This window comes from Penicillium brevicompactum, assembly GCF_028827555.1.
Source record: "Penicillium brevicompactum strain IBT 35665 chromosome Unknown utg000006l_segment0_segment0, whole genome shotgun sequence".
NCBI classification, from domain to species: domain Eukaryota; kingdom Fungi; phylum Ascomycota; class Eurotiomycetes; order Eurotiales; family Aspergillaceae; genus Penicillium; species Penicillium brevicompactum.
This window is the reverse complement of record NW_026623209.1, coordinates 4351186-4373186: the sequence shown is the minus strand read 5'-3', so window position 1 is coordinate 4373186 and position 22001 is coordinate 4351186. Positions and strand designations below refer to the sequence as shown.

Here is a 22001-nt window from a genome sequence, read left to right as displayed (position 1 = left end):
TGGGCCCCTGACTAATGTCTCCTATCACCACGTGATTCTTATCTACCATGTGGGCTATCTCACAACTGGCCAATATCCCTCTTCTCCCCGGTCTAAACAAGTCTAAACAATATCAGCCCATTGGAGGCCGAGCTAAAGCCGAGAACCTACCTGGGGTGCTCACACGAGGCCAACCAATGCAATTGCTGATCACCTGATCCCGCATCCTCACGCTTGTTTCTATGCAACCCTGAGATTGTCTGTGGTCTAGATCATCAAAATGGCGGAAGTTGATCCATCATACATAGATTATGAGGCCTTCCTAGACCCTGACTTCTCTCCGTCCTCTTTTGCCAATACATTGGTTACAAGCACAAACAATGCCACAGATACCCCGTTGGATTTATCCACACCCTTATCCCGGGTGCTCTTCGATCTCCAGGAGATTGACACCCATATTCACACACTGACGACCAAGTCAGCACTTCCACTGCTGTCACATACCCAAAATCAGACGGCTGCCGCTGATCACATCCTCAAAGAGTCCGGGACGCAGATTGCCTCTGTGACTCAAGGATACGAACGTCTCCAGAAGGAGGTGCTGCAGAAATGGGAAGCGGCTGACGAAGCTCGCGTGGCCGCCGAGAACTCGCTGGCAACGGTTCGGCTAGCAAGGGCCGTCACCCGCTGCTTGACCCTAGGCAAGCAGCTGGAGAGTCAAGTTGCGGAGATCACAGGCCGGGGCGCAACAGGGCCAGCCATCTCAGCAGGGGCTGAGGGAGCAGCTTCGCCACCTGGTGGAAAGGATAGTTTCCGGGCCTTGGAAAGGGCGGCCTATACGATCATCAGTCTGCGAGAAATGTTCTCCGCATCAGCGCAGGGCGAGGAAGGTTATGGCTTGGAGCGCGTGAAGGTCATCCGCACGTTACGTGGAGAATTTGTCATTCCGGCTGAGAACATGGTTAAATCGAGAGCGCAGCAGACTATCAATCGCTTCTCTCTTTCCTCGAACCCATCAAATACTTCAAATGGGCAGTCGTCTATGCCATCTGGTTACAAACAAGCACGCGATGCACGAACGCGGTTGGCAACAGCTGCCACTACTCTATATCTGCTCTCACCTGAACCGAAATCGCCGACTACCGTCGATGACTACAAGCCCGAGCTTCTCTTATCAACCCTGCAAGGGTATATGCAAACAGCGATCATGACATCTGTGAACTCCCTCGCCAGAGCACTCTCCCAGCTCCCCACCATGGACAGGACCCTCGCCGATATCTCGGCAAGATGCCAAGACATCGTTGCCCTTGAAAACATTCTTCGAAACCTTCGTCCCCCACCGCATCCCCTGTTAGCCTCAGGCGCCACATCCGAGATCCCAGCCGAACCCTCCACCGAACCCAAAGCAGTGGACTCAAGCAAGGGAAATCTCCTACAACCTCTTCTCCAAGCATTGGACACCTCGTCACTTCCCTCTTACTACTGGCGTTCCATCGCATCATCATCTCTCACATCCCGAGTACAAGAGATCGTCAGTCGAGGTGGAGTCTCAGCTCGCACCCTCCGATCCAACCGCGATCGCCTCAGAACCGAGATCAAAGAGTGTGTGCTCCGAGCGTCCAAGGTCTCTGCTACAAGCCTTTTAGCCGAAAAGGGCCGGCCAGGAACGGACACGGTTGTTGTGGGCAACTGGGAGCGAGAAGCGGCTGTGATGGTCAGTTCGGTTGTTGGGCCATTAGGGCGGTAAAATGCGATTTTCAAAAGACGTGTGACGTGCATGAGGCGCTGGATCTGAGACTTTCGAGCCGAGTTGGGCTTGTCATTATGATAGCTCAGATCTAATTTGAGAGGGGTCCACAACTACTCCGTACCTCAATCCATTCAGAGAATGAGATACACGTAGATTGATTCTTACCAAACACTGGGTCCTCCATACGGAGTATTCCGTACGCTGTCTCATACACCGTGTTTGGCTATACAACCTAATTTCTTCATTATCTGCATTCGTCTAGTGTCTTGGTTTGCAACAGGCAACTGCTTTAGCAACAACGTAGAGCGGGGACGGAAATGGCCGCCCATAGCGCAGCAACATAACAAATCCAGGTGGAACATGATCGCCAAAACCGAAGTATCAACAAGTTGGTCCCGTGTCTCAACCCTCCAAGATGCAGCTACACGTATAGACATTTGTCTTCAAATCTACAAACACTCCAGCGCAAACGTACCACATAGAGAAAAAGTAGTCCCCTGGAAACCGCACGGTTGCACCAACAACGGATCCCTGGAAGACAAAAGGGACCCCGGATCCAAGTTCCAGGTACGGAGTACCAAGCAGCAGCCCCAAGCCCCGTAGCGACTAGTCACTAGTGTACCTGACTAGGAACAAACTTCTTTTCCCCCGATCCTCGGAACCAGCAGCCGTGACACCAGGTTATCGGGACTACATCTACATCTACATCTATACATCTACGGAGTACATAGCACAGTCAAAATCCCACAACAAAAAGCCCCCAAAACCTCCGATCGGGAAGCGTGGCCGTATGCATATGCCCTCCGCCGATAAGCGAGATCTACTCTGTCCTCTGTCCTCCCTCCGTACTCCGTACCCCGTCTGCAGATCAGCGATTTGACGAGAGACGACTGGATGTGCGTACAGAGGTGCAGTCAGATGACTCTCACCAGGCGCACCACCGCAGGGCCCGGGGGAGGCAATTTCGAATGTGGCTGGGAGCTGGCGTTGCGCACTGCATGTTGAGTCAAATATGCCCTGGATGCAGAGATGCAGACTGATGTGAATGAGAGGGGCTTTGATATTTGATCTCCAATGAGAGGGCTTCGATGGCGGGCTTTGAGACTTGGAAAAGGCAGTGCGCTGTGCTTTGTCCGTGTGTCTTTTTCACATGTGAACTGGCTTCAGGTTTTTTGCTGTGTACCTGGGGGGGGACGCGTAAGGGTGATTTAAGTATTCATATTCCCAGCCGTACGGAGGAGTATTCTGTTGTCCATAGCGTACGGAGTACAGAGGGCGGAGTACTTGTAACTACTTTGTATAGTGGGGTTCAACCTAAATTTAGATTAAAGATTGGAAATCTACAAGAATACCATAGGTTCTTGATTTAATTTTGAATACCAGGATTCAAATGTATTGATTAAGCGCTTAACGGTCATATTATACGGAATTATAGGCCTGGAAGCCATTTACACATATACGGAGTACACATCTCAGGCGGCTCATCGTAACGTGGCCAGGTACAACACACGTAATCAGGTACATGGATGGGCCTGGCATGAGATGCAGCCATCTCTGATTGGATCCAGGCCACCACTGCAGATAAGCAGACCGCTTGAAAGGCAAATCCAGGGGCGAAACGCTGGACGTATCCAATGGCACGAAATCGGGGCGGAAATTTTAGCCCTTAGCCTGGAGCCCCTCTCAGTAGTTAGCCCTTGGACTCGGAGTCGTAGACGTCAGTACCGCCGATCCGGTGATTTCAAGTTTATCGATAAGCCCTGCAGCTGGTACCTGGCTATACTTGGCCGTGCGCCTACGTGCCAGCCTCCGTGGCGCCCTGCAGATGTATAGGTATTGTACCTCTGTCCTCTGTACTCCGTACCTCTGTACCTCTGTATCCGTACCTACTGTATACTCCGTTCCTGATCACCAATCATAAAAGTCGGCCCATTTCTTGTTTTCTTGTTTCATATTAGTATGTACATTCCTGGTATACCATATGAACAAGCTGTTTGGTTAGATATTATTCCAGGGATACTTGTATGAGGGGTAAGGAGGGGTCGAGGTCGATCATAGACGATCTACAGTATACATGGGTCGAATCATATCCCGTCCCTCGTCCAACGTAATATGTTGTAGATTACCCATGTCTCCAGTCTTCCCTTTTGTCCACGATCCAATGGCATTCTGTGGATCATATGGAAACTCCGTACCTCTCCACATGTACCAAGCTCAGCACCTCATCTTCATTTAGCGTGGCGTCACCAACCTCCGACCAGGAAGAGAGGGAGCACCGAGCCATGGGATCAGACGTGGTACCGCGCAGCGCACCCACGCCCAGTTACCGTTTGCGGGGAGGGTTTCAAAGTTTCCACGCAGGCACGATTTGATGAAATATGAGATCTCAGAGTGAAAGTTTCACCTGAAAGCGGTTGAAACGGAGGAGCCGGATCTCTGTACGGAGTCAAGAGGTGACGAGTTCTTTTTGAATATCCGATCAGTCTGTTCAGTGAGCTCGGACCGTTGAGATCGTAGTACCCATGTGAGAGTGTTCGTATCGGGCGGACCATTCGGAAGTCTTTCCCCCGTAGCCAGTCAGATACTCTCTTGATACATAGTAGGTGACTTGGAATACTAAATACTAATTAGTTAAGGTGGTTGGGGGACAAGAAAAGAGAGAGCTGCAAGGGAGAGAGAGCCCTGGAACCTAAGCAACCCTAATATCTCCACAGAGTCTCGACCTCTCAGAACCCAACGTGAACCAAACTTGTCTCAGGCTTGGCGTCTCTTTTCCAGGGTCTGAGAATGGTGAACGTCAAGGACTTTTCGATATTGCTTCTATATCGTACATGACCACGCTGTTCTATATTACTCTAGATAGAGTGAATACTATAGACTCTAGACTATAGACTGTAGACTATTTACTCCTCAGTTACAATAGCCAGAAGATTGAAGATCTAGAACCGCCATGAATCATAACGTGCCTGGTGCCTTTCCCTGGTGAAACACTTGATGATTCGCATCGGTGGCCCCGGAAAGTCTCGAGGTTCCTGTGCCCCTCGCTTCCCGATAAGCTCTCTCATCGTCACCATTCTCTTCCTTCTCTGCGATACTTCTGTGACTTCGGCTTTTTTTGCCTTTTTTTTTCTTTTTCCTTTTCTCATTCGCTTTCCGGCTGGTCGGAACTTACTCTCCCTAATCTCACTTTTCCTTCAGGATAATCCTGGCTTCGAGATGGTTGCGATCAGCTAATCTCTTCCCTTTTTCTTCTCCCAATTTTCCCCTTGCGTCCTTGTTGGACTCCCGCACATTCCACCTTCACACCCCTCTATTCTCTCCCCACATCCCCTCCTTTGGAGAGAGAGAGAGAGAAAGAGAGAAAGAGGATACGAGAGGGGTGACCTCAAACCGTACGTTCCGAATTAGCTTCTCTCTTCTCCCTTGAGTGTTGTAGGACCTTGATTGCTGAGATTGCGCAAATGTTCACAGGTAATCCGGGCCGTGTTCTTGCATCCCGATTTCTCCGTAGTGCCGCGGTTGCTACGACTTGCCATAACGGACATATAGAATCCCTACTGGCCCCGGGGTGAATATTCCGATCGGGACAGCCTTGCGACCCCTGGTGGTGAGGGAACGTTCCTTCGGGCCTGACATCACTCCCGCCTCCCCTCTTACGTCGGCCAGCATGGCCTCCTTCCTCCCTGTCAACACCTCCGAAGACCACGCGATGGACGGAGCAGCCACACCTCGTGCAATCCCAAATGGCGTGCCGGTCACCCCGGACGGCTCAGCCTCGACGGATCACCCTCCGGACGGGGATTCACACAGCCGGAGCAGCGACGCTTCATCCCGCACGACAGTGACCCATGTCCGAACGCCCTCCATGTCCGACGAACCCATGCAAGACTCCGACGACCAGGAGGACTCCGATCACGACCAGGACCTGGGGAGTAACGCCCCGCCCTCCAAAAAGAAAAAGGGTCAACGCTTCTTCTGCACCGACTTCCCTCCATGCAACCTGAGCTTCACCCGCAGCGAACATCTGGCTCGCCACATTCGAAAGCACACCGGCGAGCGCCCCTTCCAGTGCCACTGCTCCCGGCGCTTCTCCCGCCTCGACAATCTCCGACAACATGCTCAGACGGTCCATGTCAATGAGGAAATCCCTGGGGATTCGCTGGCAGCTACAGGTACACGGTTTCAACGTCAAGTCCGTACGGACAGGGTGCGTCCACCGGGACGGGCGCGGGCAGGCACCGGTGGCAGTATAGGCGGACCCAGTCGAGGTCATAGCAGGAATCTATCCACCTCGAGCATTGCGTCCACAACGTCAACATTCAGTCAACCTCCGGAGCTTCGCCGGCGACCCCCTCCTTTGATTATGGCAAATGACCCCGCAGTTCGGTCCCGTTTCGCGATGGAGTCTATGGGGGAGCCTCCGAGTACACCACCGGGTCAGATCCGAGGTGTACCCGGCCCACCTGCGGCAGGGTCGCCATATGGGCCTTCGAACATGTTTCAACCGGTGGGTGGAAGTCCTCAATACGCCTCGCCCATGTCTTCCACGTCACATGGCTTCTGGGAGGGTAAAACAGCTGCACGTCGTCTTTCCGTGCCGACCAGCAGCAACCCGTTCCTGGGTCAGCATATGAACGTATATCCTCCAGGCTACCACGCCCCCGCCGGTGCACCTTATGCAAACGCTGCTGGTGTCTTCGCAAGCCCCGCGAGCTCTCACTATTCTGTATCTCGCGATGAGGGTACGCTCAGCGCTGCGGAGGCAGAGATGCGCAGGCGAACCTGGCACCCTTCATCGTATACAGGGTTCCCACGACCCGGCACGAGTGGTCTCAACCATTATCACACACCCGACACCGTGCCGGCGTCGTTCGGCGGGAATGGATCCGTAGAGAACCCGCCTCGACTCCCCGGTATCGAGAGCTTTGACAAAGTAGTCTCCCAGCAGCAGCCATTGACTCCCCCTGCTCGAAAGTCGAGCCCCATGCAGATCGATGGTCAGAACCGCCCGCCGCCAGGCCACCCCGCCCAGGCCTTTGGCTCTGGTTTCAATTATACTCAGCCAGCCCACCGCCCACCTCCACCCATCTCTGGCCCTGGCCATCGTCGTGGCCATGTGTCATGGGACATGTCTTTGCATCATAACCTCACCGGATTGGATATACGGGACCGGCGCCCGTCGACTGCCTCTGCGTCTCAGTGGAGTCAGCAAACCATTGCCGAACTTCAAAATGTCTCTTCCCGCCCGTCATCCTCCTACCAACCCACATTTGGCCCAACGGCAGAGAGAAGCCCCGAGGAACACCGTTCCCATCGTCCAAGCCTCTCAACAAGCAGTCGGCCGGCCCGTACATCCCCAGAGGATTCTAGCAGCAGCGACGGTGTCCACACCCCGTCTACTGCATCGCTCGAGTACCATCCAGCGATTGTGCATAGCAGTGGATATATCGAACCCAACGACTCCCCCTACCATCCGATCACCCTCCACCGGTAGGACCCTCTCTCCGATCGGACGGCTATCGCCCTTACTAATGCCGTCGCAGATGTGTAGTCGACAATCCTCACATGTGGACGATTACCAAGCCAGCAACGACAGAGATCCTAGATCCAACATCTACGGAGACTCCTCTGCCCGGAACTCGGGCATGGGCCGTCTGGAGGCTCTCGTCGCCGTCGCCACTAGTGAAAACAAAGGAGCAGCGAAGCTGTTTCTGTAAATTACCTGGACAAAAAATTTCTCTCGCCATCTTACACCATCACTCACATATGAATCTTCGCATCCTCGCTGGATAGCGGTCATATTCCATCATCTGACATATCACCCTTTCTCTCACCTCGCCATCGCCATTCATCAACCACTCTTTCCGCCCCTCCTCCTCTCCAATTGGCCATCGTGGTCTTTCCAATTCTTTTTTATATATTTCGGAATCTCTCCCACCTGCCATTGGCAGCCAATTCCTCATGAACTGACGACTTTGATGACGACTGATACACGACCGGAAATGTGACCACTCTTTTTTCTTTCACTTGTGTTCAGGAGTCTTTTGTTTTTTATGCCTTTGTTACTGTTTTACTGTTTTCCTTCCGGATGGGTTTTCTTTGGGGTCAGTTCTAAGTCTTCTTTTCAAGTCGTCTTTGAACTGCATGTTCGGCGTTTTATATGGGAGGGGAGCTTTGTATGGATGGAGTCATGTGCATGACGATACCCAGGTTATCGATCATTTGGTTTCTTCATATCCTCGACCGTTCTGGCCGAGGTAGCATTTCACTATCCGCATTCTCTTGCCCGTTTCTTCTCTCTTCATCTCATCCCATCTCCCACCTCGCCCTCGGGTTTCATTTTGTGTCTTACTATATTCATTTGGTGGTTCCTGTCTGTTATCGTTTTTTTCATGGATTATACGTATGAGGTATTTCGATATCTGTGATTATCTAAGTTCGGATATGACTGGAATGCATTTATACATTTTTACAGCACATTATCACCCAGGCTGGACTCTCCGGGGGTTTCGGATTCAGCGACGTACAGCTAGGTGTAGAACTGCATGCTTCTGGTAATGAGGAATTGAACACCGGGGTTTTGCCAAGGGTATATTTACAGGTACATCCAATGCCGGTCGCAGGATCATATTTAGCTGTGAATCTTGCATGGAATTCCACGTGAGATCAAGCATGTTCTGCATATTGAGGAATCCCAAACTCAAATTGCCAGCTTCAGCAACGTCACCATGAGAATGACGTTTACCCCACAAAAAGAGTTATACTTCTCGGAATGAACCTTCTCTGCAAAAGGAATTGAAATCGCCCAGACACGGGAACCGGATGCATGTGCTGTGACCTTGGAACATATGACTTGGAGGTGACGTAGCATTTAGCTCTAGGCCTCTCCAGGGATCCCTTTGGACGCTTCTGCTTCTGTGAACCACCATTCAATCATTTCACTCAGAGAGAAAGCCACCAAAAAATCTACAGAATTATAGGGAACTATGCATCTACAAAGCTCAATCATGTACTACAATTATTCTAGAATTATAAAAAATCATAAAGATGTACAGGGGGATGAGACGCTGCTGGGGAATACAGGTATTGGAGATACCGACGTCATAGTCTCGACCGGAAACTATAAAACCAGCCAATGCACTACCTTTCTCCTCACTCACACACTTTCAAACTCCCACACACCCCCTCAACACAACTCACAATGGCCAAGAGCAAGATTCCTTTGATGCTGGGCTTCGCCGCAGCGGGCGCTGGTGGCTACTACCTCTACAGCGCCGGTGGCGATCCCGAAGCAGCCAAGAACCAAATGAAGAGTACGTCCATTTCCACGTTCCACCACCACCACCATCACCATCAATAATCTAATCTAACAACCCATCCAGTCGACGCCGAAAAAGCCCGCGAGAAGATCCCCAGCACCGACAGCGCCGAGAAATACGGCAAAGACCTCGGCAAGGAAGCCGGCTCTACCGTCGACGACGCTGTAAGTTCCACTTCCATACTGCAACCTCCATACTCCGCACGGATTCAAGATCAAGGTATCAAGACAGATACTAATGGCCAAGCAGATTGCTCGTGCCCGTGCTGAAGGCAAGAAGATTCCTGAGTATGCTCAAGATGGCAAGGACAAGTTCGAGGAACTCCGGAGCGATGCTAAGAGCAAGTTCAATGCTGGATTGGATAAAGTTAATAGCGGGGTGGATCAGGTGGATCGTGATGTTGAGAAGAAGGCTGCTGAGGCTAAGGGGACTGTCTCTGGTTGGTTTGGTAGTAAGAAATGATTGCTTTTTTAACGATTACCTGGCGAGAGAATATTATATGATTAATTCAATCTGCACGGTTTCTTAAATGTATATGGAATACGGAGTAAGGAGTATCGTTGACTGTTCGGGCATTTGACGGACTCGAGATACTCCACTCGGTACGGAGTATAAGTACATCACGTAGCTTACTCCGTCCAGGACTATCCGATACGGGTTATGTGTTCCCCGCTGTAAATCTTACAAGAAGCTTTAGTGTGCACATCATTTAAATACTGTGATATCCTGGAAGGTTATGGACCCGGGGGTATTCCCGTTGAGCTGGCAGTGACATTCCAATGCCGGGGCATTACCATAGTGACGAGAATGTGCACCCCGCTGTATACACAGAGATTGACAGTTTATTATAATAAGCCCACTTAGCCCTTTTTGAATTGAGAGTCACGTCCAACTTCAAGTCCGTTTTAATCTCCACCGTTCTTTTGTGTTAGCGCGTATCTCGCGTCGCCATTTGACCCAAAACGGTATAGTGTGGTTTCAACGCGCCTCGACGCGTGCAAATCTCCTTTGCACTTTCCCTCCCTTGCACCTTCCCACTTCTACCTTCTTACTCCAGATACTACTTGCTTTTTGTGGATAACTCTTACCTCGTGTATTATCTACAGTGCTATTCTTGTGTCGCCCTTTCCGAAAACTTCCCAACATGCGCTCTTCCCGGAGCCGCGTTGCTCAGCAGCCAGCAATCCAGGCCTTTACTCGGGCAACCAAGGCCGGCATCACGCAACTGCCTGCAAAGAATACGCTCACTTCCACCAAGTCGCTTCCTGTCCTGACTGCTACCCCGACAAAGTCGCTCCCCGTCTCGCCTTCCAAGAAACGCAAGCTGCAAGAACTCGAAAACTTCGACAACGGCAAGACCGCAACCACAATTGAGGAGGAAGAATCACCGTCGAAAACTTTGCGACTAAATGAACTTTCCGTCAACTCACCACGCAGTGGCCACTATACATCGCCAAAGAAAACCCCAAGCCGACGGGGTCGCGCATCAGCCCAGCAGCCACCTTCAACGCCCTCCGCCCCTTCTAAGCAGAGGACACTGAACTTCGAAAAAGTAGCGCCAGTCCTCGAAGAAACACCTGTGGTCGAACGACCGGCCTTTTTCCACGACATTCTCAACCTCCACTCAGCCTTCGTGCAGGCTTTCTCAATCCACATGGCGCACAATGGCGCAAACACACCCGCCGACCTCCGCGAATTCCTCGGCAGCGTCACTCGTCTCTGGAACAAACGCAAGGTCCAAACGAAAGACCTACAGCGTATCCTGTGGGTGTGGGAGCAGAGCACACTAGTCTCCAGCATCTCATATCGCATGGCGAACTACGGCCTCGGCAAGATCTGTATCGAACGCACCGTGATCATCAGCGTCCAACCACCCATCATGCAAGACTCGTTCGAAGAAGCACTGGAATTACTTTGGGAGAAAGCACCGGAGTCCCTGCGCAACTCAAGTGAAGAAGAGCAGTCGACATTATTCACGGATTCATTCGGCCTCGCCACTATCCACGAATCTCTTGCTCCATTAGTTACGTTCCGGAAAGGTCAGCAGCGACTGCAGGATTTGAAGGGAGGTCTTGTGCGATTGAACGCCGAGAGACTGCGCGCCGATAAGGTTGACATGACTCCTCTTGAACGCAAGGCGACTGTTAGTCGTGGACAGGGTCTTCTGGATCGTATTAAGAGTAAGCAGCTCCGCCAGTCTAAGCTTCCGCCTCCGCCTTCGAAGACTGAGCTTGTGCGTCGCTCTGCTGCGGATCGTGTCGAGGAGGTTGCTGGGATCCTGGCTATGTTGCGTCCTGCTGGGACTGTCGGTCATGGGATTCGGGCGATGCTTGCTGCTCAGCGCAAGCCGTTTAAGCTTGATGTTATGATTGAGCATGTTCGTGACTCTATTCGCAGCGAGATTGCTCCTGATGAAGTTGAGAAGTGTCTTGAGATTCTGGCTGATTCCAAGGTCGCTGGTAGCTGGGTTAGCATTGTGACTATTGGATCTATGAAGTCGGTTGTGTTGAAGTCTTGCAGGGATGTCTGTGTTAAAGACATTGGTGTGAAGATGGCTCAGCTCAAGGCCGAATGGGGTTCCTCTCCTTCTGTACAGACTTCTGCCCCCAATGTTTGAGGGTTTTGTGATGGTCTCTTATTTTTCCTCTGCTTGTCTTTCTTTCCTTGTCTTTTTGCTTCTTCCCTTTTCTATACCTCTCATCCGCAGAGTCGATTCGCTCGCGGCTTTGCATCAGCGCTCTATACCCTGTATCTTACCTCATGTTTTTCAGCATCAACGCTACTTTGGGTAGCATCCAGCATTAGGTCTTCGGACAAACAATCATAATAACATTAATCAGTCAACTTGATATCCATACTCAGACAAAGAAAAATTTAAAAGATTGTATCAATTAAACAACACGCCGTACATAGTAGAAGCGTGGTTCTGCGTAGATCCCACCCACTTAACGCGCGACGCGATCACGTGGACGCGTAGCACCGCGTCGAATTGGACTCGTCCAAACCACCTTGATAGCATCCTCTCGAATCGTGTTTTGAAGTGAATTTCTTTCCCATAACTCGAAACGATGTCTTCAAGGCCTGATTTGAAGGTGAGAGATTACACACCCTGATTTCCAATCAATTGATCAACGACTAACTCCAATTCAACCAACACAGGTCGACGACGAAGTCGGTTTCATCGGCTTCTACCGTTCGCTCCCCACGCCCGACAATGACGAAACCATCCGCGTGTTCGATCGCGGTGACTGGTATTCTTCACACGGCGCCGATGCCGAATTCATTGCACGAACCGTCTACAAAACCACCTCCGTACTCCGCAACCTTGGCCGCAGCGAGACGGGCGGCCTTCCATCCGTCACCTTGAGCGTGACTGTGTTCCGGAACTTCCTCAGAGAAGCGCTCTTCAGACTCAACAAGCGTATTGAGATCTGGGCATCCGCCGGCACAGGAAAGGGTAATTGGAAGCTGGTGAAACAAGCCAGCCCTGGAAACCTGCAGGATGTCGAAGAGGAACTCGGTAGTGTCGGTGCACTCCAGCAAGATTCATCGCCTATCATTCTCGCAGTGAAGATCTCCGCTCGCGCAGCAGAGGCACGGAATGTCGGCGTGTGCTTTGCGGATGCCAGCGTGCGCGAGCTGGGCGTCAGTGAATTCCTCGACAATGACATCTACTCGAATTTCGAGTCACTGGTCATTCAATTAGGAGTTAAAGAATGTCTTGTGACAATGGACGCGTCGCGCAAGGATGTCGAGCTAGCTAAGATTCGCGCTATTGCTGATAGCTGTGGGATTGCGATCTCTGAGCGGCCGGCTGCAGACTTTGGTGTAAGAGATATCGAGCAGGATCTGACAAGACTGTTGAGAGATGAGCGGTCTGCGAGCACACTGCCTCAAACGGAACTCAAGCTGGCTATGGGATCTGCCTCGGCGCTGATCAAGTACCTTCAGGTTATGACTGATCCTACGAACTTTGGTCAGTATCAGCTTTACCAGCATGACTTGTCGCAGTACATGAAGCTTGATGCTGCTGCATTGCGTGCGCTGAACCTTATGCCTGGTCCGCGGGACGGTGCCAAGTCTATGAGTTTATACGGTCTGTTGAATCATTGCAAGACGCCTGTGGGCAGCCGGTTGCTGGCTCAATGGCTGAAGCAGCCTTTGATGGATCTCGCGGCTATTGAACAGCGGCAACAGCTGGTTGAAGCGTTCGTTGTCAACACTGAGCTTCGACAGACTATGCAAGAGGAGCATTTGCGTTCCATTCCGGACCTTTATCGCCTGGCAAAGCGTTTCCAGAGGAAGCAGGCGAATCTGGAGGATGTTGTTCGCGCATACCAGGTTGCTATTCGACTACCTGGTTTCGTGAGTGCTCTGGACGATGTGATGGATGAGCAGTACCAAACGCCCCTGGAAGCAGAGTACACTTCAAAGCTTCGTGGCTTTTCAAACAGTCTGGCCATGCTTGAAGAAATGGTTGAAACGACTGTGGATCTTGCTGCTTTAGAAAACCATGAGTTCATCATCAAGCCCGAGTTCGATGATGGCTTGCGGGTCATCAGAAAGAAGCTGGACAAAATGCGCCATGACATGGATGCCGAGCACCGACGGGTCTCTAAAGACCTCAAACAAGACATGGAAAAGAAGTTGTTCATGGAAAACCACCGCGTCCACGGCTGGTGCTTCCGTCTCACTCGTAACGAGGCGGGTTGCATTCGCAACAAGAAAGAATATCAGGAGTGCTCCACACAAAAGAACGGTGTATACTTCACCACATCGAACATGCAGACCCTTCGCCGCGAGCACGACCAGCTCTCTTCGAATTACAATCGAACTCAAACCGGTCTGGTTAATGAAGTTGTCAATGTTGCCGCCTCGTACTGCCCTGTGTTGGAGCAACTCGCTGGCGTGCTGGCTCACCTTGATGTCATTGTGAGCTTTGCACATGCTTCTATGCATGCACCTTCGGGCTATGTGCGTCCTAAGATGCACCCCCGCGGTACCGGAAACACTGTCCTCAAGGAGGCCCGTCACCCATGCATGGAAATGCAGGATGACATCTCCTTCATCACGAATGATGTTTCCTTGATTCGCGACGAATCATCTTTCCTCATCATCACCGGTCCCAACATGGGTGGAAAGTCCACCTACATTCGGCAGATTGGAGTAATTGCTCTCATGGCCCAAACCGGCTGCTTTGTTCCCTGCACTGAAGCGGAACTGACTATTTTCGACTGCATCCTTGCCCGAGTTGGCGCCAGTGACTCGCAGCTCAAGGGTGTTTCAACATTCATGGCTGAGATGCTCGAAACCTCCAACATCCTTAAATCAGCTACCTCAGAGTCTCTGATCATCATCGACGAACTTGGTCGTGGAACCAGCACTTACGATGGCTTCGGTCTCGCTTGGGCTATTTCAGAGCATATTGTTACAGAAATCCGATGCTTCGGTCTCTTTGCCACACACTTCCACGAGCTCACTGCCTTACAAGACCGATATGAAAAGGCCGTGAAGAACCTCCACGTCGTAGCCTTCATTGGAGACAACGACGGAGGCGAAACTGAAGCAGAAGCCGAGGAAAAAAAGAAACGCCAAGTCACCCTACTTTACCGTGTCGAGCCCGGTATCTGTGATCAATCCTTTGGAATTCACGTTGCTGAACTCGTTCGCTTCCCTAGCAAAGTCGTCAACATGGCCCGCCAGAAGGCGGAGGAGCTCGAGGACTTTACGTCTGGGTCTACTCAAGAAGGGAAGCCGCAAGCCCTTGCACCTTCGCTGGATAAATATTCCCAGCAGGAGGTCGAAGAGGGCAGTGCACTCCTTAAGGACATGCTGCTGAAATGGAAGGCGGCGACTGAGGGCAAGGAGATGACGGCCGAGGAGAAGAGACAGGTCATGCGTGATCTGGCGCAGGCTGATGATCAATTGCAGGCGAACAAGGTTTTCCAGGGTCTCAAGGCTCTGTGAGGGTGTAACAATGCTATGTTATGGTTTCTTTGGGGTTTGGCGTTAATGGATGGCATGCATTGAGACGGGATTATTGTACACATCTATTACTTGGTATGGTGTATTGAGATTTTGAGCATAAGTATGTGTGTCTGAACTTATCATCGTCTTCACTGAGCGATGCAATCAACGGCAAATATCACAACAGCATTTAATTGAACTTAAGCCATAGAGCACCATCTGCTCAAGGACATTCTTGAGCTGACTATGATGTCGAAATCTACAAATGTAAGCAGACTGTAAGAAGTAAGTATAAGCTTCTTGGCTAAATTAGGCCCGTCACGTGTACGACGGTCTAGACGATCAACGCGGGATAGTGACGAAGCAACTTTACACCGAATCCGATTGCTCTTGCATTGTCTCCAATACGTTCTTTCAAACTTCGCCTATCGCAAGCTCATAATCAATCAATTTTTTTGTCGTTGTGCCTTCGAACCCTCGTCGAACCTCTCATCCAGCTATGCGCGCAACCTAAACGCGGACCGCCTGAACCACCTCGATTCATGCACCCCTTTTCCGTCCTCACACTTGGGATCTTTGTCGCGGGCTATATTACCGCTAGGTGGGACCTCGTTACCCGTCTATACGAATTGGCAATCTTTGCCTGGGATCACGGTGTCGTTGTACGTCTGCTCTCCGGCCTCGGTCCTCGGCCACCCCTCCGCTTGCGACTACCAACGCTCTCACGAGGCACATCCTACTGAGAACAATATCGCTAACCAACTCTTATCTAGACACGGACTGCAAAGGGCTTCCTGTTTCTTTCCGTCTTCTTTTTCCTCCTCGTCCTACCTATCAATCACCTCGCGTCCAAGGAGGGTCAACTGGTGAGCGAACCCGAAGCGACATGAGCTGCGCCGGATGCCGGTCACACACAAGGGCATTTCGTATCTAGTTGGGTCTATATACTGACGGTTTGGTGAAATAGCACCCGCGCCACGTGAATCTCGGCGTCTCGGCGCGAGAACAGTTGCGCCGTCGAGGTTCCTTCTGAGACTCGAGTGGAGGATGACAATATGCTCATGAGTGATGGACTGCTACGGGTATTCTGGCCGTATGATCTCCCAAGATCTTCATCACCTGGTGTGATTGTCGGATGGCGGAACTCGGAGCTTGATCTATTCGTGCTTACAGTGTTGGAAGATGTCGAGGTAGGCGCTGTCACCTCCGAGATGTCCATGCAGTATAATCTAACCAATTAATCTGAACAGCCGCGGAATGTTGACAATGCTCTTCGTGCCGGGATCTTGTTTCGAAATAGTCCGCACCCGATTGTGCGCATATTCAATCTTTGCGGCCGCTCTCAGATGCATGTGCTTGGTTCGACCAATTCCTCTGTTTCGCCGACAACTTTCAGCTCTTCGCATCTCGATGTCACTTTGACTCCGCCGCTGAAGGCTCCTCGGATATTTTGTCCCCCGGAGGCGAATCTCTCCGTTCAGGTGATCATGTATCACCGTCCGCATCCAACACGCATGGAATACATGTCACTTTACCCGATTTCTTTGGCCCTCGGTGACAAAGCGACGAAGGCAGAGACATTAGGTCTGTCAGCAACCAATAATGAGCCAGAGGAAGGTGACAAGACTGGATCCAAGGGCTTGGTCGAGAAGCTCAAGCTCCACTCCGTGGTGAAACATGTCCCATCGCAGAAGGAGCAAGCTCTCCCGCTCATCATAAACCAAGTCAACTGTGCATACGAAATGTCACAGCTCATGCATAAGAACAGTCACTTAATTGGGATTCGTGCGAAACGAAGTATGAGTGTTGGTGAGCGTGTGGTAGAGTCAGCGACCACTCTGTGGGGCTTCATTGTCCTCTGCATCGCTCACGTTTTTTGGCAATGGATTTGGCCTGTTGTTACCCGAATCTTTGTCATTGGGCTGGTGTGTCATCGTTCAGTTGCGGAGCTTGTCCTGCAAGTTCTCGAGTGGCGTGCTCGGCCTGATGCTGCTGCTCTCAAGGACATATCGGCCACCGCCCAGCAGGTCGATATACGTTTGCAGCAGTTTTGCTACTGGCCAATTCAGTATGTCAAGCTTCGGCAGAGGAAAGATAATTGGGAGAGTGTGACGACCAGTCACCCTGATTATATCCGGTTCTACAACAGTCTGTGGCTTGTTGCCAATGATGTGATTATTGGAATTGCCATGGGCTCCTATATCATTGATAATGCGAACTGGGTTGCTTCACAGATCAATCTAGTCTTGACTGGGTGGACCGTGGAAGGACTCCAGCGTACCATCTCTTGGCTGATGGACTGGCCAGCCGGTTTAAAGCTCAACAACGAGCTGGCAGCCTTCCTCGGTGATCTGTTCCTTTGGGTCATCGAGAACTGGGCTGCTTGTATCGCCAACCTTCAACCTTTTCTTCCTGCTGTCATCTGGGTCGTTGGATGTTCCAGCTTTGCGGGGGCCAGTATGCCAATCGCCCTCTTCTCCGACCTCCTTTCGATCCTGACTGTTCACATTTACTCCTTCTATATTGCCTCCGCGCGGATCTTCAACTGGCAACTCACTATCATCATTTCCCTTTTCCACCTCTTCCGCGGAAAGAAACGCAACGTCCTCCGCAACCGAATAGATTCATGCGACTACGACCTAGACCAACTTCTCCTTGGCACCATTCTTTTCACCGTCCTCTTTTTCCTACTTCCAACAGTGGTAGTCTTTTATTTGACCTTTGCATCTGCCCGGATGTTAATTATTTCCATGAAGGCAGGATTTGATACCTGCCTTGCATTCTTGAACCATTTCCCACTCTTCGCATTGATGCTCCGCGTGAAAGACTCCAGGCGTCTACCAGGAGGCATCCGCTTCGAGCTTCGGGATGAGCCCAGCCGAAGCTCGTCCAGCGCGGAGTCGTCAGCGCTAGTCTCCTATATCCACTTGGAGGTATGTTTATGACAACGCAGATCTCCCGTATCAGACCTCTAACCTTGAATTTAGTCTATACCACTTCCATTGCGCGCAATGTTCGATCAATACTTCCAACTGGGCCATCGGCTTCGAAAGCACTACCTCGCCCCTCGTGTTATCTTCTGTCTCATGACCGGTCGCTTTGTTCCACCCATCCACCGGCGCAACCTCTATAGCATGCAGTATAGTATGCTTCCAGCCCGTCGGGCTGGCATGGCAGAGGTTTGGTCATTACTTACTCAGACCAAGAAAACTAGCGGCGGCAGTAGCAGCTCTGGGTCTTTGGGCGGTGGTATAGGAGTCCCAGGTAATCCTATTCCTAAGGTTCCGGCGAACTTTGGTCAGGGAGACCCACGGAGAAGGGGCCATCGTTGAGATGATTTATCCTGTATATAATACGTGACTTCATGGTTGACTAGAATAATATCATGGAATGGCATTCTCATGACACCAAAACAGTAGTATATCCATATGAGAGAAGTGGAGTGTGCTAAGAGGTGAGATATGCTATATGTAACAAGAGCGAAAACCACAAGACCCAACCAGTAAACTCCTGTCCATGAAACCATGTTGCATGGAAAATCTCATGCCGCCGCTAAAATGAACAAATGGCACCAATGTGTATTTCACAAAGGCTTGAAAGTCTCCAAGAAAATAAGATCCTCATGATTTTTTGAGGAACTCTGCATCTGTTTCGCCGCTGCCCGACTTCCGGGCATCCTCGACCATGGTGTCAATGCCTCGCTCCTTGAGGACTTTCTATAAGCATGAACAAGCCTTGGTTAGACGCAATGGAAGCGAACAATAAAGACCTAGCATAGTGGGACTTACGTTCAGACATCCCTTGTATTTCTGGAACAGAGCTTCACAGTCATTAGATGAGGTGTTGCCACGCAGGTATTCTGTTCAAAAATCAGTATATATGGCTCTGGGCAAATGGAAAAGCTCTCTATTCATACTCTCGCTATACCACTTGAGAAAGCAAGTGTCGTATTTCCTGTATAGATGGTTAACATGTCACGTCGCCGCTAGATATGCCAGAACCAACTCTTTGATCTCGTTGCATTCGGGGGCGATAGAAGCTGCCATGGCGAGACTTTCGAGAAAGTCAATCTCGAAAATAGTAATTTAAATGCTTCTATAGTCTGAGAAGTGAGAGAGGAATGAGAGGAATGGAATGCGGTGAACTCGGAGATCCCAAATGGCAAAAGACCGTCGGCAGTATCGGGCGGTCAGCGCGGGTCTTTCTCCAATGTGATTTTTTTTCGGAGTCGATTCCACTCCGCGATTTCAACCTTTAGTTGCTGCAATCCAGTCATTTGAAGCTCTGCTAGTCACCATGGACTCTGCAGGTTTCCCCCATTTCACGACAAGTTGAAGACCGCTTTGCTTCAGCTTAATCGAGACGTTACACAGCTCTCATCAGAAGACCTCGACTTCCATCGCAACTCGAGCCAAGAATTTTCCGAGTCGCTCGATGAAGAGAATCAGCGCGTCATTGCGCTTACCTCTGCAGTGATCAAAGCTGCTACTATCGGCACCGACAAGCCCGCTCCAACCCTGCGAGATGAAGATTCTATCGATGATAACTGGCGCGACGTGGTGGACGTGATCGATCTGCTTTTGGAGAAGGCAGACGCCTGCCTGGATGAGTTCACCGGTGTGATCAAGAAGCTGAGCCCGTCTCAGGAGGAGCAAGCTCAAGCACCTGTGGTCAAGAAGGCACCTGCTTTCCCTAACATCTACGACTACGGCCCATCCAAAATCCCTAAACCACAATTGGAGTTTGAGCGCAAACCCGACAGTACGGATATGAGCCCGTTCAAGCCCCTCCTCAAGTCCAAGCCTCATGCGATTGTACCCTTGGACGAGTGCCTGAAGATGAAGAAGATCGACGGCGCACAAGGCTACCCTCATCCGTATGAAACAGAGATCCGCGAGTCTCAATACCCGAACTCAGTCTACGAGGTCTCTCCGCCTGTCGACTATCTGCCTTTCGAGAGCACGACCGCTACTTTCGTTGATACTTTGGATGGAGTCAAGGAAATGCTAAAGGAGCTCAAGAAGGCAAAGGAAATTGCCGTCGATTTGGAGCATCACGATGTTCACTCATACCACGGTCTTGTCTCTTTGATGCAGATCAGTACTCGGGAGAAGGACTGGGTGGTGGACACTTTGAAACCCTGGAGAGAAGAGCTACAAATGCTGAACGAGGTTTTCACGGATCCAAAGATCTTGAAGGTCCTGCATGGTTCCACTATGGATATCATTTGGTTGCAGCGTGACCTCGGCCTTTACATGGTTGGCATGTTCGACACTTTCCATGCCGCATCTGCGTTGGGTTTCCCCAAGCGGAGCTTGAAATTCTTGCTCAACAAGTTCGTCAACTTCGAAGCCGACAAACGCTATCAGACTGCCGATTGGCGCGCTCGCCCTCTCCCGACTGGCATGTTCGACTATGCCAGGTCTGATACCCATTATCTGCTTTACATTTACGACTGTCTGCGAAACGACCTCATTGCGAATTCCACCGAAGAAGCGAGCCACATCGATTATGTCAACGAAGGCTCCAAGAAGGAAGCTTTACAACGTTACGAACGTCCTGTTTACGATGCCGTGAATGGTCATGGCCCAGGAGGCTGGTACGATCTTCTCTGGCGCAACTCGGGAAATCTTTCCAAGGAACAATTTGCTGTCTTCAAGGCAGCCCACCAGTTCCGTGACCAAGTCGCGCGTGCTGAAGACGAGGGCTGGCAGTGTGTCTTCCCCAAGCACATGCTGTTCAAGCTTGCCCAGACCATGCCGCTCGACTTGGGAACCCTATTCCGAACCTTATCGCCGATGACTCCCATCACAAAAGAACGGGCATCAGACCTTTTGGATCTCATCAAGCAGGCCAAGGTTGACAGTATCAACGGTCCCGACTGGCTTGACATCGCGCCCCCGAAGCATATTGCCAAGGTCGTCGAAGCCGTTCAAGCTCGGGATCCCAACGCTCCTGTCGCTGGACGGTACGAGACTTCCCAGTTCTGGGGCGATGTTTTAGAAGCCAAAGAACCAGCTCTGCCTGTGGAATACACCCTTGCCGCTGGTGCTGAGGCTCTACGTCTTTCACTCCCCTTACCACCCGTGCCAACCACCATTTCCGAACCCCGTGAACACAAGGACACAGCGACCAAGCCTGTCGCTGAAACTCCTCCCGCTCCTGCTCCCCAGCAGCCAGAGGAAAAGAAGTATTTCACCGTCAAGGACCTTGGCGGTCCCCGCAAACGCAAGGTCACTCCCATCGACAATCCCGAGCAAGCGCTGTCCACAACCGCCGACCTGGACGACCCAAGCAACGGCAACGATTTCATCCAGTTGGAAACCAAGAAGTCTCGTAGGGAGGAGAAGAAGGAAAAGAAGGAAAGAAAAGCGGAGAAGAAGGCCGCCAGAAGGGCCGAGGCTGAAGCCGAAGCTCCCTTTGATTACGGTGCCGCCGAAGCCGTTCTCAATGCGCCTTCAGCTGCTACAGCCACCCACTCCCGCAAGAAGATCCATAACCCATACGCCAAGGCCATGGAAGCCCCCTCGGGTGCCCGGAAAATCAAGCGCGACGAGACTGGCAAGTCTCTCACGTTCCGCCAATAGACCGGAGGCTTTTCTCCAGTCGCATCAAAAGCATTTACGGGGTTTGGGTGGGTTTTCTCTTCCATGGGTTCTTGTTTCTGGTTAGTTAGCATAGCGATACCCTTGCGTCTATTGAAGGCTCCGGGATTTCCCTCTTTTTGTATGTATGATAAGAGAATATTGGATTCTCATGAAAATAAGCTTATATTATGACCATGCAAAGTATCGAGGTATTGTTTGTGTCAGGTAGAGAGTACGGAGTAGATCAGATTAGATTATGCGAGGTGCCCAGGTGGAGCTGGGAGGGTTCCTGGGAAGTAGGAAGTAAACAGAGTGTGTTTCAGCACTTGAACGACCCCCCATAGCTGATGTAGTTCAATAAAATACGTGCATGAAATAACAGTCAGTGAAGCCCTCAGG

At 51.1% G+C, this 22001-nt stretch overlaps 8 protein-coding genes across 8 annotated transcripts; 7 read left to right on the top strand and 1 right to left on the bottom strand.

Annotated features, from left to right (window-relative positions):
- Positions 1-259: 259 nt before the first annotated feature.
- On the top strand, positions 260-1726 carry N7506_009867 (putative Golgi transport complex component Cog5; the record flags this gene model as incomplete). The annotated part of the gene is made up of 1 exon (XM_056959160.1): positions 260-1726. One exon carries the CDS (start codon positions 260-262, stop codon positions 1724-1726), a length of 1467 nt encoding a protein of 488 aa, XP_056808550.1.
- Positions 1727-5396: 3670 nt separating this feature from the next.
- On the top strand, positions 5397-7446 carry N7506_009866 (C2H2-type zinc finger protein; the record flags this gene model as incomplete). Its single annotated transcript, XM_056959159.1, has 2 exons — positions 5397-7219; positions 7281-7446. 2 exons carry the CDS (start codon positions 5397-5399, stop codon positions 7444-7446), a joined length of 1989 nt encoding a protein of 662 aa, XP_056808549.1.
- A 1484-nt stretch (positions 7447-8930) lies between these two features.
- Positions 8931-9510, top strand: N7506_009865 (uncharacterized protein; the record flags this gene model as incomplete). Its single annotated transcript, XM_056959158.1, has 3 exons — positions 8931-9042; positions 9112-9212; positions 9298-9510. 3 exons carry the CDS (start codon positions 8931-8933, stop codon positions 9508-9510), a joined length of 426 nt encoding a protein of 141 aa, XP_056808548.1.
- A 682-nt stretch (positions 9511-10192) lies between these two features.
- Positions 10193-11665, top strand: N7506_009864 (DNA replication factor Cdt1 C-terminal domain-containing protein; the record flags this gene model as incomplete). Its single annotated transcript, XM_056959157.1, has 1 exon — positions 10193-11665. One exon carries the CDS (start codon positions 10193-10195, stop codon positions 11663-11665), a length of 1473 nt encoding a protein of 490 aa, XP_056808547.1.
- A 451-nt stretch (positions 11666-12116) lies between these two features.
- On the top strand, positions 12117-15015 carry N7506_009863 (mismatch repair ATPase MSH2; the record flags this gene model as incomplete). The annotated part of the gene is made up of 2 exons (XM_056959156.1): positions 12117-12140; positions 12208-15015. The coding sequence occupies 2 exons, from the start codon at positions 12117-12119 to the stop codon at positions 15013-15015; spliced, it is 2832 nt and encodes a 943-aa protein (XP_056808546.1).
- A 542-nt stretch (positions 15016-15557) lies between these two features.
- Positions 15558-18347, top strand: N7506_009862 (phosphatidylinositol N-acetylglucosaminyltransferase; the record flags this gene model as incomplete). Its single annotated transcript, XM_056959155.1, has 5 exons — positions 15558-15677; positions 15789-15881; positions 16062-16205; positions 16266-17948; positions 18003-18347. The coding sequence occupies 5 exons, from the start codon at positions 15558-15560 to the stop codon at positions 18345-18347; spliced, it is 2385 nt and encodes a 794-aa protein (XP_056808545.1).
- Positions 18348-18635: 288 nt separating this feature from the next.
- On the bottom strand, positions 18636-19061 carry N7506_009861 (uncharacterized protein; the record flags this gene model as incomplete). The annotated part of the gene is made up of 4 exons (XM_056959154.1): positions 18636-18731; positions 18804-18874; positions 18932-18969; positions 19021-19061. The coding sequence occupies 4 exons, from the start codon at positions 19059-19061 to the stop codon at positions 18636-18638; spliced, it is 246 nt and encodes an 81-aa protein (XP_056808544.1).
- Positions 19062-19144: 83 nt separating this feature from the next.
- N7506_009860 (exosome nuclease subunit RRP6) lies at positions 19145-21602 on the top strand (the record flags this gene model as incomplete). The annotated part of the gene is made up of 2 exons (XM_056959153.1): positions 19145-19203; positions 19325-21602. 2 exons carry the CDS (start codon positions 19145-19147, stop codon positions 21600-21602), a joined length of 2337 nt encoding a protein of 778 aa, XP_056808543.1.
- Positions 21603-22001: the final 399 nt, after the last annotated feature.